General features: G+C 36.4%; 1 protein-coding gene across 3 annotated transcripts in view; it reads left to right on the forward strand.

The window, feature by feature from the left end:
* LOC129308386 (callose synthase 10) overlaps nt 1–14,767 on the forward strand; it is a 53,667-nt gene that overhangs the window by 23,111 nt on the left and 15,789 nt on the right. For all 3 annotated transcript variants that reach the window (XM_054949498.1, XM_054949497.1, XM_054949496.1), the window contains exons 24-31: nt 7,071–7,168; nt 7,312–7,393; nt 7,498–7,658; nt 9,991–10,111; nt 10,978–11,072; nt 11,161–11,251; nt 11,378–11,538; nt 11,652–11,761. In XM_054949498.1, coding sequence (XP_054805473.1) covers nt 7,071–7,168; nt 7,312–7,393; nt 7,498–7,658; nt 9,991–10,111; nt 10,978–11,072; nt 11,161–11,251; nt 11,378–11,538; nt 11,652–11,761 — 919 coding nt within the window. The remainder of the gene's footprint in view (nt 1–7,070; nt 7,169–7,311; nt 7,394–7,497; nt 7,659–9,990; nt 10,112–10,977; nt 11,073–11,160; nt 11,252–11,377; nt 11,539–11,651; nt 11,762–14,767) is intronic.

Consider the following 14,767-nt stretch of genomic DNA (forward strand, 5'->3'; position numbering starts at 1 on the left):
TGGCCATCCGTTTGAGGATGATAGGCTGTAGAAAGATATTGTTAAATACCTAACAACAACAATAACAACAACAAGCCTTTATCCCACTAGGTGGGGTCGGCTACATGGATTGCAAGACGCCATTGTGCTCTATCATTTATCAAGCTTTTAGGAATATTATTAAGTAAGAGATCGCGTTCAACAACTTCTAAGAGTGTTCTCTTAGGCCTTCCTCTACCCCTCTTAATCGGACTCAAAGTTATATGTTCCATTCTTCTCACTGGTGCCTCCCTTGGTCTTCTTTGTACATGTCCAAACCATCTCAACCGATTTTCTACCATTTTTTCCTCAATAGGTGCTACCCTCACTTTTTCACGTATGTGCTCATTTTGAATTTTATCTTTACATGTATGTCCGCACATCCATCGTAACATTCTCATCTTTGCTACTCCAACTTTATGCTCTTGTTGTCCCGTTAGAGCCCAGCATTCACTACTATATAACATTGTCGGTCTGATAGCAGTGCGATAAAACTTTCCTTTAAGTTTATTAGGCACCTTACGGTCGCAAATAACTCCTTTAGCTTTTCTCCAATTAAACCACCCAGCTTGAATCCTATGTGAAATATCTCCACTGATTTCACCATCATTTTGAATAATGGCTCTCAAATATCTAAACTTTTTCACTTGAGGTATAATTTGATCTCCTAATTTCACTTCCAAATTATTGTCAGATAGTCTCTTACCAAATTTACAATATAAATATTCCGTCTTACTCCTACTCAGACGGAAACCTTTCGACTCCAATGTCCTCCTCCATAATTTAAGTTTGCAATTAACCTCTTCTCTTGTCTCTGCTATAAGAACTATATCATCCGCAAAGAGCATACATTTGGGAATTTCTCCTTGAATATATTCTGTCAAAACATTTAGGATCAAGTTGAACAGATAAGGACTCAGAGATGATCCCCGGTGAAGTCCAATCTTTATAGGAAAATCCTTTGTTTGACCACTAGGCGTTCTTATACCAGTTTTTACCCCCTCATACATATCTTGTATGGCTTTAATATAAGCAATCCGTACTCCCTTTTTTTCCAACGCTTTCCAAAGCACTTCTCTTGGTATACGGTCATAAGCTTTTTCCAAATCAATAAAAACCATGTGTAAATCTTTATTTTTACAACGATACTTTTCCATTAATCCTCTTAATAGATAAATCGCTTTTGTAGTTGATCTACCTGGCATAAAACCAAGCTGATTCTCAGAAATACTTGTCTCCGATCTCAACCTGTGCTCAATTACTTTCTCCCACAATTTCATGGTGTGGCTCATGAGTTTAATCCCTCTATAGTTAGTACAATTCTTAATATCTCCTTTATTTTTATAAATAGGAATTGATGTACTTCTTCTCCACTCATCAGGCATTTTCTTGGACCGTAAAATCACATTAAATAACTTAGTTAACCATCTCACCCCTTCTTCACCTAAACATTTCCACACTTCGATAGATATACAATCAGGTCCGTTGGCTCTACCATTTGCCATTTTCTTAAGAGCTTCCCTTACTTCCTTATCACGTATTATTCGATAGAATGACAAATTTTGTTCTCCTTCACCAGTTACTAAATCCTCCAAGTTACTAGATGAACCCTCTCCATCATTGAAAAGTTTGGAAAAGTAAGCCTCCCATCTATTTTTAATTTCATCATCTGTAACTAAAATTTTTCCCTATTCATCCTTAATACACCTTACCTGTTCTAGATCTCTTGATTTTTTTTCCCTACTCTTGGCAATCTTATAAATGTTTCGTTCTCCTTCCTTCGTCTCAAGGCTCTTATAAAATTCTTCAAAAGCTTTAGAACGAGCTTCACCCACAGCTCTCTTAGTTTCCTTCTTAGCCATACGGTACCTCTCCCAATTTTCCTCATTGTTACACAAATGTATGGCTTTAAAACAGTTCTTCTTATACTTGATTTTGTCCTGTACACTATTATTCCACCACCAAGTCTCCTTATCTCTCGGACCAGAACCTTTTGATTCTCCCAAAACTACTTTTGCAACCTCCCGTATCTTTTTAGCCATATCCTCCCACATGATGTTAGCACTTCTCTGAGATTCCCAAATTCCTTTGTCCAAAAGATTTCGCTTGAAAATATCTTGCTTCTCACTTTTTAATTGCCACCACCTAATCCTTGGTGCTACTACTGGTCGACGTTTTTGAATTTTACTCATAATACACACATCAAGGACTAGGACCCTATGTTGTGTCGTTACAGCATCTCCGGGGATCACCTTACAATTTTTACAAAACGTTTTTGAATTTGTGACTTTGAGGCTCCACTTTTGTAAATGATGAGATGCTCCTCTCTCCTCTTGAAACAAGTGTTGGCAATTTTAAAATCATACGCCAATGAGAAATCAAGAAGAGTTTGTCCTTCATTATTTCGCTCTCCAAAACCAAAACCACCATGCACCCTCACATGCTGACCAGCCTCCCTCCTGACATGCCCATTAAAGTCTCCTCCAATAAAAATCTTTTCACTCTGTGGTATGTGTCGAATCAACCCCTTCAGATCCTCCCAAAATAATTCCTTAAGACTGGCTTCTGTCCCGACTTGCGGCGCATAAGCGCTAACAATATTAACAGTCTCACGTCCAATTATCATTTTTAAGGAAATAATTCTGTCTCCAATTCTGCTAACTTCTACAACGTTCTTCTTTCACTCCTTATCCATAATGATGCCTACTCCATTGCGTGCACTTACTTTTCCAGTTTACCAAAGTTTGAAACCTTGAATATCCTTAGCTTCTTCTCCACGCCATTTTGTTTCTTGCAGGCAAAGGATATTGATTTTCCTTTGAATCATAACCCCTACAACCTCTACAGATTTACAATTCAATGTCTCAACATTCCAAGTACTAAATCTAATTTTGTTCTCATGGACTAACCTCTTTAGCCGCGCACGTCCAGAATGATGCGGTAGTCCTTGCTCATTTAACACTACATCCGGGCGCCGATGCAGCGGCTCTAACTCACTTATCACCGTACACGAGCCATGCAGCGCGTTACTTACGGGCAACGACCTAGTATTAACATTATAACGTCTATTGTCCATGTTCATGATAGATTCAACAAAGTTTTACATTGACTGTTGATGGCCTAACACAACCCTCCTCCTTTACCCGAGCTTGGGACCGGCTATAAACATAGGCGGAGTTATTGTTAAATACCTAAAATCTGCAAAAATTCTTTCCAAAACCCACTTACGAAAATTGGATCGCAGTCAGATATAATTTCAGCAGAAGCACCATGTAATTTATAAACAATAACAATAACAACAACAACAAGCCTTTATCCCACTAGGTGGGGTTGGCTACATAAATTGCAAGACGCCATTGTGCTCTATCATTTATCAAGCTTTTAGGAATATTATTAATTAAGAGATCGCGTTCAACAACTTCCAAGAGTGTTCTCTTAGGCCTTCCTCTACCCCTCTTAATTGAATTCAAAGTTATATGTTCTACTCTTCTCACTGGTGCCTCCTTTGGTCTTCTTTGTACATGCTCAAACCATCTCAACTGATTTTCTACCATTTTTTCCTCAATAGGTGCTAATAGTCTCACGTCCAATTATCATTTTTAAGGAAATAATTCTGTCTCCAATTCTGCTAACTTCTACAACGTTCTTCTTCCACTCCTTATCCATAATGATGCCTACTCCATTGCGTGCACTTACTTTTCCAGTTTACCAAAGTTTGAAACCTTGAATATCCTTAGCTTCTTCTCCACGCCATTTTGTTTCTTGCAGGCAAAGGATATTGATTTTCCTTTGAATCATAACCCCTACAACCTCTACAGATTTACAATTCAATGTCTCAACATTCCAAGTACTAAATCTAATTTTGTTCTCATGGACTAACCTCTTTAGCCGCGCACGTCCAGAATGATGCGGTAGTCCTTGCTCATTTAACACTACATCCGGGCGCCGATGCAGCGGCTCTAACTCACTTATCACCGTACACGAGCCATGCAGCGCGTTACTTACGGGCAACGACCTAGCATTAACATTATAACGTCTATTGTCCATGTTCATGATAGATTCAACAAAGTTTTACATTGGCTGTTGATGGCCTAACACAATCCTCCTCCTTTACCCGGGCTTGGGACCGGCTATAAACATAGGCGGAGTTGTAATTTATAAACATAATCCATAAAAATTTGTGCTAAGGAAAATGCTGAATAAGAATGAGTCAAAGGAATGAAATGTGCATACTTACTCATCCTATCTATTAAAACCCAAATCGTGTCCTTACCATTAGATTTAGGAAGTCCCTCAATAAAATCCATAGTAATACTTACCCAAATTCTACTAGGTATAGGCAAAGGTTGTAACAGCCTTGGGGATGCAATAGCTTCATATTTACATCGTGCACAGGTATCACAGTGTTTGATGAAGTCTGAGACATCATTACTAAGCTTTTTCCACCAAAATGATGCCTTAACCCGCTGGTAAGTAGCTTGAATGCCTAAATGATTCCCTTGAGGGCTAGAATGCAACCATTCAAGAATTTGCTATTTCAATACAAGATCATGACCAATTAGCCGCTTCCCTTTTCTCGTTAATAAATCACTATCCTAAGAGAAATGACCCCAAAATCCATTGTTTGCTTGAACCTTTTGCTGGATTTCTATAACTACAGCATCATTTTGACAACCTTTCTTAATTTTCGAAAGCATTTCAGTGGAAGAAGTGTCCAAAATGATCTGTAATAATTGCTGTTTGGGCAATCTAGATAAAGTATCAGCTGCAGAATTTTCATGTCTCTTTTTATACTGAATCTCATATAATCAAATCCGACCAACTTAGCAATCCAAAACATCTGAAAAGATGTTTTTGACTTCTGTCAAATACTTCAAGATTTTTTGGTCTGATCGAATGATAAATCTCTTTTTTTCCAAATACTGATGCCAATGAAGCATAGCCAACATTGTTGCCATCAACTCCTTTTTAAAAATCAATAACCCTTAATGTCTCTCAGCCAATCCCTTGCTAAAATAAGCAATAGGTTGTCCATCTTGCATCAAGATAGCTCCAATTCGTATTCCATAAGCATCTGCCTCAACTACAAATTGCTTTGAAAAATCTGAAAGTGTGAGTATAGGTGCAGAAATCAATGCCTTTTTAAGATTATTAAATGCATCAGTGGCTGTTTGTGACCATACAAACCCATTCTTCCTAAGGAGAAGAGTTAAAAGTTTAGTTAAAATCCCATAACCCTTAGTGAAGCGTCTATAATAACCTGCTAGGCCTAAAAATGCCCTTAATTGCTTGATATTTTGAGGTTCAGGCCAATCAACTACAGCTTGTGTCTTCTTAGGATCAGTTTTGCCTTTACTATCTCCAATTAAATGTCCCAATTATTCCACCTCAGTGGCAGCAAAAGAACATTTACCCTTTTTGACACAATAATGGTTTTCTCTTAGAACCGAGAAAACTTGCTTCAAGTGCTGTGCATGGTCGACAAGGTTAGCACTATAAACCAATATATCATCAAAAAATACAAGAACAAACCTTCTTAAAAATGATCGGAAGGTGTTGTTCATGGCTCCTTGGAATGTTGCCGGAGCATTAGTGAAAGCCAAAAGGCATAACTAATCACTCATAATGCCCAAGTAGGTTCGATGTTGTCCCATGTTTTCTTTACCGCGACATGCCATGACCAAGCCTTCTCGTCTATATGGATGCTTGACATGCAAATCTTGTCATCATTTAGGGCATTATCGAGACCAAAAAATTCTTCACAGCGCATGAGCCAATCTACCACATCGGAGCGTGAGAATTTAGGAAATTTCATCTTTGTAAATTGGGTTGGCCACCTATAGTCTTCTCTGTAGCGTGATCCATCATCTATGTTTTGACGTTCTTCGTGTCTATGTTCGCGATGACCTCATCTATCATGGTTATTTGAGCTTTCTTCTCTATCGCGCATGAGCAACTGTAGTTTGTTAAAGATACCCTCTACCATTTCTGATAAGGTATCTAATTTTTGTATCTTTCTTCTAGTCTTGCAACTTGATCATCCATTTCTTGCTGTTTCTGGGTGCGAGTTTTCACCATATACCATCGAACATGAATAATGGAAGTGCCAAGGATAGTCTAGCTCTGATGCCACTATTATATGTTTGTAATTTTAGAGTAGATGAGTGTAGAAGATAGGTAGAGAGAAGAACAAAGAAGGGTAAAGAGAAGAGAGAAAAGAGGTTGGAGAAGGAAGAGGGAAAGAGAGATGAAGAGTTCTAAATAATCTGACGTTTATTGATCTAACAACAACAATACAATTGAATATAAAAGTATTTATAGGATCTCAAATTCCCCCAATGGCAACTAACTAATGTCTATAACTAACTAATTATTGTCAAAATTATAAAAACAAAACATGTACCATCTAATGGGGGAGGCTCATGAGAAAACGAAAATGTCTTGAGAGTAGAAACATTTAAGAAAAAGAAGAGGTAGTCAATATGAGAGAGAGAAGGAGAGGAGATTAGGGTGTAGGTGAAGTTTTAGGAAAGAGGAAACAATTTTAGAAAAAGAAGACCTAATCTTCCATACTAGCCTTAACTTTATGCCAAAAAGCTTTGGGACCATAGGAAGTACTTTTTGCCATCTAGTCCATGCTTGGGGACCATCTAGGGTGCTTTTATGGACGGTATGGATTAAAGAAAACTTGTGTATGGCATGAACAATCAACATATTGCTTTTCAATTTTGACACCTGCTTATCAATGTCCAAGCTTGAGAGACACGTGTTTTATCACAATTATTGCTGTTAGTTTGTTACTTATTTTAGTTGTTGTCATCAACATCATCTATTATTATTCCTTCTTATGTTAGAGAATTATTAACCCTTAATTACTACCTTAATATCTATTGTTTGAATTGAGGAAACTAGAACTCTTTGGTTATTACATTTCTCTTCTATGCTTCTCCACCTAGCTTGAAGTTCATAATGATTTTGTTTTAGCATTACTTTCCTTTTGTTTGAGTATTGTTCGGTATGCAATATTAGTACATGTGGTCATTTTTGTGCAGGAATCTCAGGATAACAACAAAGAATATGCGGCCATGTTTGCTCCATTTTGGAATGAGATAATTAAAAGCCTGCGAGAAGAAGATTTTATTAGCAACAGGTATATCATAGAGTTTGCTTCTTTATAACAAGTAATACATGCCTGTATTTGCTTCTTTGCCTATGTTTAAGTTGTCTGACTTTGCTCAACAAGTCTTGCTCTAGCGTGGAGCACATTAATTTAGTTTCTTTTGTTTGTCCCAGGGAAATGGACCTGCTTTCTATCCCTAGCAATACAGGGAGTCTAGGATTAGTTCAATGGCCTTTGTTTCTTCTAAGTAGTAAGGTATGGCCTATTGTGCAATATGCATTACTTGGGTCAGATTTTTGAAATGACTTTTGTAATATTCTGGGGCGCTGTCAAATTTTTGGATGATATTGCATTTCCAGATCCTGTTGGCAATTGATTTGGCTGTAGACTGCAAAGATACCCAGGCAGATCTTTGGAACAGAATATGTAGGGATGAATATATGGCATATGCAGTTCAGGAGTGCTATTACAGTATCGAGAAAATTTTGTATTCATTAGTTGATGGCGAAGGAAGGCTTTGGTATGGTTCACCACTCTATCATATTTTCTGATATGTGTGTGTGTGTTTTAGGAGATATGGATCAAGAATTGAAAAATCTCAACTTCATTAATTGATGGCAAGGAAAGAGTTCCAACATGATTTTAACTACTATTATGTTCTCTGAGATTTTATATCTCATTTTTGGGTTAATAGGTAAAAAATGTGAGAGAAATATGAGGAAGAGAAGTTTTAGTTTTATATTAAAGAAAAAGGATTTAGGGCACAAAAGTTTCAAGGGTATTTGGTATCTTAAACTTTTTTTTTTTTGGGAGCAATGTCACCCCAAAACTTTTAAAAGGGGTGCAATTTCACCTAACCATTAACTCATATGGACGTTGACCGTTAAATGTGACTTTGATTGGAAAAAAACTGATGTGTTATGTTGACTGAATTTCTTTTCTCACTCTCTTCTTCCCCCACCTCTTTCACGCCCCCTATGTTTCTTACTTTCTAGTGAGAAAAACAGATGGTAGACACAATTAGAAATTCACAAAAAGAGAGCAGAAAAATTCGGGTGCAAAAATTTTCTGTTTCCTCTTTTACTCAATCTCTTGTTCAGTTTTCCATTGAAGCAAAGAGAAACCTCTCCTCTCTCCCTGTTCTTCTCCTCACCAAAGAGTCTTTTTGCGCTATCCAGTGGATTTCCAATGGAGTTGGAAGCAGAAGCGTTGGAGCCATAACTCTAGTGAAAGCATCTCATGGCTCTTGGTCAAAGAAAAATTCTTAGATAGGAATTTGTAATCTCAGAAATCTGAGGCAAGGAATTAGTTGAACAAAACTTCTGCAGCAGAAATTTATTTTGGGAAAACACTTCCCACTTTGCAGCAGAAATTTATTCGTGTTTTTAAGTGAATTGTGTTAAATTAAGGAAACCAAGCGTCAACTTCATCAGAAAATTGAACTGCATTAGCACAAACCCAAAAATAACCAAAGGCCATAGCAGCTTGCGAACATCACTGATAGTACTGAGAATTATGAATCACCCAGAATGCAAGTTGTGAACTTTTGAAAGAAGAGAGAGAGAGTGAGAGGCAAAAACTAATCAGTTGACAATCCGTCTATGCACTAACACTCCACTGCCGTTATTGTTGCCAATTGCTACCTTTAGAAAAGAAGCTGAGACGGAGGGAATGGAAATAATTGAAGAAAGAAAAGGAGTTAACTTTTATTGGTTCTTTGAAAGAAGGAAGATGGTAGATGTTTGTAATTTTAGATGAATATAGAAGAAGGTAGGTAGAGAGAGGAACAGAAGGGTTGAAGGAGAAGAGATTAAGAGATATTAGAGAGAAAAGAGACACTGAGAACTGAGTTTATTAATCTGTCATGCCTTTACATTCAGACGTGAGGGATTTTATATAAGGACTTATAGGAACCTAGCAGCTAACCTAACGTCTAAATCACCCTAACTAACTAATGTCAACATTATAAAATCATAACAGAAGAAGACCTAAACGGATTAAATCAGCTCACTGGATTAACCACAAATTATATAGTTGGAGTCGACTCTTGATGAAGACACTTCCTTCTAATCTCACAAATTATTTGCAAGTGGAGGGCAGATGGGAAGGCGAAGAGGAAGAGGAGGCTGAGAGGGGTGATCAAGCCCACGAGAGGAAGAGAAAATGGCATCTTTAGGGGTGATCAAGCCAGCTAAGCACAAAACAACATTTCACATGTGCGTTATTGGTCAAACAAAGCTATTTTAACGATCAACGTCCATATGAGTTAATGGTAGGATGAAATTGCACCTTTTTTTAGGATACTAGATACCCCTCATGAAAAAGTTCCAGGGTATTTTTGCCTTTTAACCCTAAAAGAAAAAAGGAAGAGAACTGAGAATAAATGTTGCTTATAGTGTACATATGATATGCTAGATTCAAGGGGAATTACATATGGGTCCTAGATAAGAAAACTAATTACTTACAAGTTCCATCCAGTTGTAAATATTGAAGTTTAACTTATAAATATAGAAGTTTGACTTGTAAATGAACTAAAATAATTAATTTTCTTATTTGGGACCTCATTGTAAATCTCCCTAGACTCTATTTTGTGAACTGCCTTGATTATATTATTCCATAGTATGGCCTCTTGAAACTTTTCTATGTTTGCTTTCTGAGATTAGTGAATGCACGTGGGTTTCAGATTATCTCTGTTTAAAATTTTCTGTTGTGAGAAATTTTTTTATTTTTTTAACATCCATTTCAAAGCAATCTGCTGCCTGCATCTTAGTGTTGTTATCAGTTTGAACCACTTCTTTGAAGGCTGTAAACATCTCTTTCTATGTGTTTTTTCCACATATTCTCTTTCACAGGGTAGAACGGATTTTTCATGAAATCAATAACAGTATAAGGGAGCGTTCACTTGTTATCACTTTATCACTTAAGAAGCTTCAACTGGTTTTATCAAGATTTACAGCATTGACTGGACTCCTGGTATTTATCCTGCGGACCATATGCATGATATAACTCTGTATTATTATGAAGGCTTATTTAGTCTGTCACTGATTGTTCAATCTTAGTAAATTTTCTTTGTGAATAATTTAAACTGAAAAGAGACATTGTGTTTTTTTATACTTTTTACCTTATCAATGTTATGTTGCTACAAATATTTTTGGCGCTGTACTTGCTGTGCTTGTTTTTTTGAATCATTTAATGACTTGGAAGTGATATACTATACCGTTCTCGAGGTCTTGAGTAATTTTTTTTCATCTACAATGATATTTCTTTGGAGAAATGGAAAATCTCTGAAAACACTTCCATGAAAATATGACATTGAAGTTTCAAAATTCAGTAAATTTTTTCTTCCTGCCGTTCTGATTATCCTAATTGATTAAATTGTACTTTTTTTGATGCTAGCATTAGCGCTCTAAGCAGGTAGTGTTGAGTTCATGGTGCTTATTTTTTTTTATCAGGTTTAATTACAGGGTTATTTCAAATATATTTTCATTACTTCGGCAATTTCCCTTGCTTCCAAGTCTTTTCCTTGATTATGTTTAGTCAGTAAAAGATTATAAATTGTAGACCGATATGATTGTAATATGTTGTTATTCTGTGGGTTGGGATGTATATACAAGAGACTAGAGAGGAGCCTTGGGCTTCAATGGCTCATAATGACAGAAAAATCTCCCTTCCTTACAATAAATGTATAATATCTACAATAATGAAATGAATCTTCTATGATCCTAACAGAAACATTTGCCCCCGCCTTTTTTTGAGGTTTGTATTGAAATATTTGGTAGTTGGTGTTGTTAGTAGGCTGTATCTTTTCTTATATTTATGACAGTAATGATCTGTGTTAGATTCGAAATGATCCTGGACTTGAAAGAGGTGCTGTGAAAGCTCTATTTGATCTATATGAAGTTGTTACTCATGATTTGCTTTCATCAGATTTAAGGTACTTCGTTGAATATTTACGATTTTCAAGGCCCTGTGATTTGTATCAATTGTCTAGATTGCCATCTTCTAACATTTTTATTCCCTAGGGAACAAATTGATACATGGAACATTGTAGCTAGAGCTAGGAATGAGGGACGCCTTTTTTCTAGAATACAATGGCCTAATGATCCAGAAATTGTAAGAGCTTTGGAGTGCCTCCTTTTTTATTTTCCTCCAATTCCAATTATTCCTCGTTTTTCTGTTCACATCTCAGGGTAACTGAATAATTTATTTATTTATTTATTTATTTTTTTTGTGTTGTAGAAAGAGCTGGTGAAAAGGTTACACCTTCTCCTTACTGTAAAGGACTCAGCTGCTAATGTTCCTAAAAATCTTGAAGCGAGAAGAAGATTAGAGTTTTTCACTAATTCCTTATTTATGGACATGCCTCCCGCAAAGCCTGTTAGTGAAATGATTCCATTCAGGTATAATAAGCCCGATGTTTAAGCAAATTCCCCCCCAACCCCCCCCCCCCAAAAAAAAATTTCTAGTATGCCACCATATTAACATTTTCCTTTATATCTTTTGTTTAAAATAGTGTCTTCACCCCATACTATAGTGAAACTGTACTTTATAGTACCTCTGAATTGCAAAAGGAGAATGAAGATGGAATATCTATTATTTTCTATCTGCAAAAGATATTTCCAGGTATTGACTTCTCTTTTGAACTCATTATAATAAACACTTGTTTGTTTCTAGACTTTGAAGTCTCAATTTTTTTTTTTTCGTGATCAAGTTTTTTAGTGATTTTTATCTGAAAATATGACGACAATGTTTCTCTTGAGTCTTGTAACAAATGATAATTGTCAGGGGCTCTTTCAACTAAAAAGCTAAAGCAATTAAGTAAAGACTTGGGACTAATTTTATTATAATATTTATCAAAGCCATTTTACCAAAAGTTAGGTTATCAAGTGAAATCCCATCAATAGTTCTATTACGATCTGTTACAATGTCTAATGTGTACCCTCACATTATAGCTATTGGGCTAGAAATGTGAGCAGAGTATAAGACCAGTATAGCTTGAGTGTAATTAAATTATGAGTAATGGATGTTGTGGGAGTTGGACTCTTGACACTGTTCTTTGAAGCTCTTTTACCAAGTGGACAACCCCTGCACTTATAAGTTTTAAGTATTGAGCTTTGTGACATGGTTTTATTGTAACTAAACTCAGTGATTTTGCTACATGGAGTTTAATATTTTAGTCAGAATGGACAAGCATGTGCATAGGAAGGGAAGATGGCAACAATGATAATGTTCTCATAGAATCAGTGAGATGATAATCTCCACCTTTTTTATAATGAAAAATTGATAAATCTCCTGTTGTTCAATCTTTTTGTGATAAACAAGATTTTTAGCAATGTTTATTGATGACATTTTTTCATATATAACTCTTATTTTCCCTTCCAAGAACTCTAGTTCCTCGAGGACTCTAATGGGTACCTAAGTGGGATGAGGGATCCTATCCCAAAAGTTAGTTGTTGAGGTGGGAGAATGATAAGACCCCATCACCTATCATTGTCAAAACTCATAGAAGGAGACATAAAAGAATGGCAAAAGGGCAGAAAAGATGGGACTATTGGTTCAAGCAAGAATACAATGGGTAAGGACCAGATGAGATAGGAAAGTAGGGGAGCAAAACTAGGTAGTCATGATAAAAAGAAAGTAAGGGAAGCAGTTTGAAAGTGGAGGGGGGATATGTAAAGAAAGGAGTTGGGAAGGTTGAGGAGAGAGGAACTCATTTGGTCCTTTAGCATTTGAGTGGAGAAAGCCAATCATTTCGAAAGATTGGCAAACTTGTTATGTTCTAGAGTTTCAATTTTGTTGTGATTAAAGTGCCATGGTTTGTGGTTTGTATCTTGTTTTCTTTCTCTTTGTTACCCTTTTGTGTTAGTATATGAAGTTGGAAGGTGTGATTGTTCTCTGTATTAGTCTATTATATTGTATTTGAAGTAATGCATTTTAGTTTTTATTTTTATCTTTGTGTGTAAATATGTTCTTTGTATAGTTAGAGGTGGTCTAATTTGGAGCCAGGGTCCCATTAGAGAACTAACCTGCCTAAATACCCCATTGAACATCCCATACTACTCAATGTGGGACTTGGTATCCTATACTACCAAGTCTTCATCAATTGGTCCCCTATGAAAAGCCGGCATCCGCATAGTCTATGGCACTTAACTTGGTCTTTTGCTAGTCAGAATCCTCCATGGATAGCCTTTTCCAGAACTGCCAACAACGAAACTTTGATATCAATTAATGGGTACCTAAATGGGATGGGGACCTATCCCGAAAGGTAAATGTTGAGGTGGGAGAATCAATCCACTTAAATATTCCATTGAGTGTTCCATACTATTCAATATGGGACTTGATATCCCATACTAACAAGTTTCCCTCAGATTCTATTCAACTGGATTTTTTTTATATATCTGATGTGCTGCTGCCCTGAACTTAGCTTTGTGCTGCTTCTGGCAACAAGTTTTATCTATTGGCCTTTTAAAGTTGCAAGATTACCCCACTAAATGTGCAATACCCTATGGAGGATCTGTTTAGTTGCTGAACCAGCCCATTTACATCCCTGTATACTTCCAAGTTCTTGTTTGTGCACTTATTGAAGTAAATACCTCGCCAGGTGTCATTTTCAAATATTGACGTGTTTTGTAGACTGCTTTTAAATTTTGTTAAATAGGCTTATTTATAAATGGACTTATTGGTCAAATCAGGTTATTTGACTTATTAGTGAAATCACTAAATACCTTGCCAGGTGTCATTTTCAAATATTGAAGTATTCCGTAGACTGCTTTTAAATTTTGTTTGTTAGGCTTATTTATAAATGGACTTATCAAATTCAACATGTATTTCCTTTGATGCACAATTACGTGACTTTCTGATCTAGTCTCTTCCATACTTAAAAACTATTTTATTCTAAGTCCTTTATGTCTAATTCTTGACTAAGAACACATCTTAGTCCCTTAAGTGCAATTAATTGTAGCTATTAGTGGGCCTCATAACTAATGGGCCTAACCGGTGACTAATTCATGGGCTGTGAGGTGTGTGTGGGCGGGTGAGTGTTTGTGTGTGTGTGTGTGAGAGAGAGAGAGAGAGAGAGAGAGGTGTCGGGAAATATATTGTGGGAATGGGGTCAGAGGGAAGGTAAGGAATCAGTGTGTGAAAGTTGGGAGAGTCTATCCTCTCAAACAGTTAGAGTATTTGCGAGTGTTCTTGTGTGTTTGTTTCTTTGCTTTATGCTTATTTTCGGTATTTCCAGCTGCTTAGATCATACTCTGGCTGATAAAGAATTGTAATTCTGGAAGAGAAAATAGAGAAAGATAGGGAGAGATAGAAGAGAAGGACAGAGAAGAGAGGAGAATTGACAGAGATTGAGAGAGAAGAGTGCAATTGTTTACTGAATAATTTCTTGTATTACATATATAAATGAGGGAGGGAGAGAACAAATCTGATTCGGATCCCTCAATTCTCTCTCTATAAAATCTTATCTAATAATGATAAAACTAATTGCAAAATATGAAAGGAAAAATAACGTTATCAGGTTTTGTGTTTTGTGGGGCTAGGACATGGGGATTTCTGAACAGTACTGAACTGTCATTGATCTAGCATGGGTTTACAATTGAATGACAAAGGTATTTATAGGAATCCAAT

This window comes from Prosopis cineraria, unplaced genomic scaffold (assembly GCF_029017545.1).
Source record: "Prosopis cineraria cultivar Desert tree isolate PC_DT_omini unplaced genomic scaffold, ASM2901754v1 PC4, whole genome shotgun sequence".
NCBI classification, from domain to species: Eukaryota; Viridiplantae; Streptophyta; class Magnoliopsida; order Fabales; family Fabaceae; genus Prosopis; species Prosopis cineraria.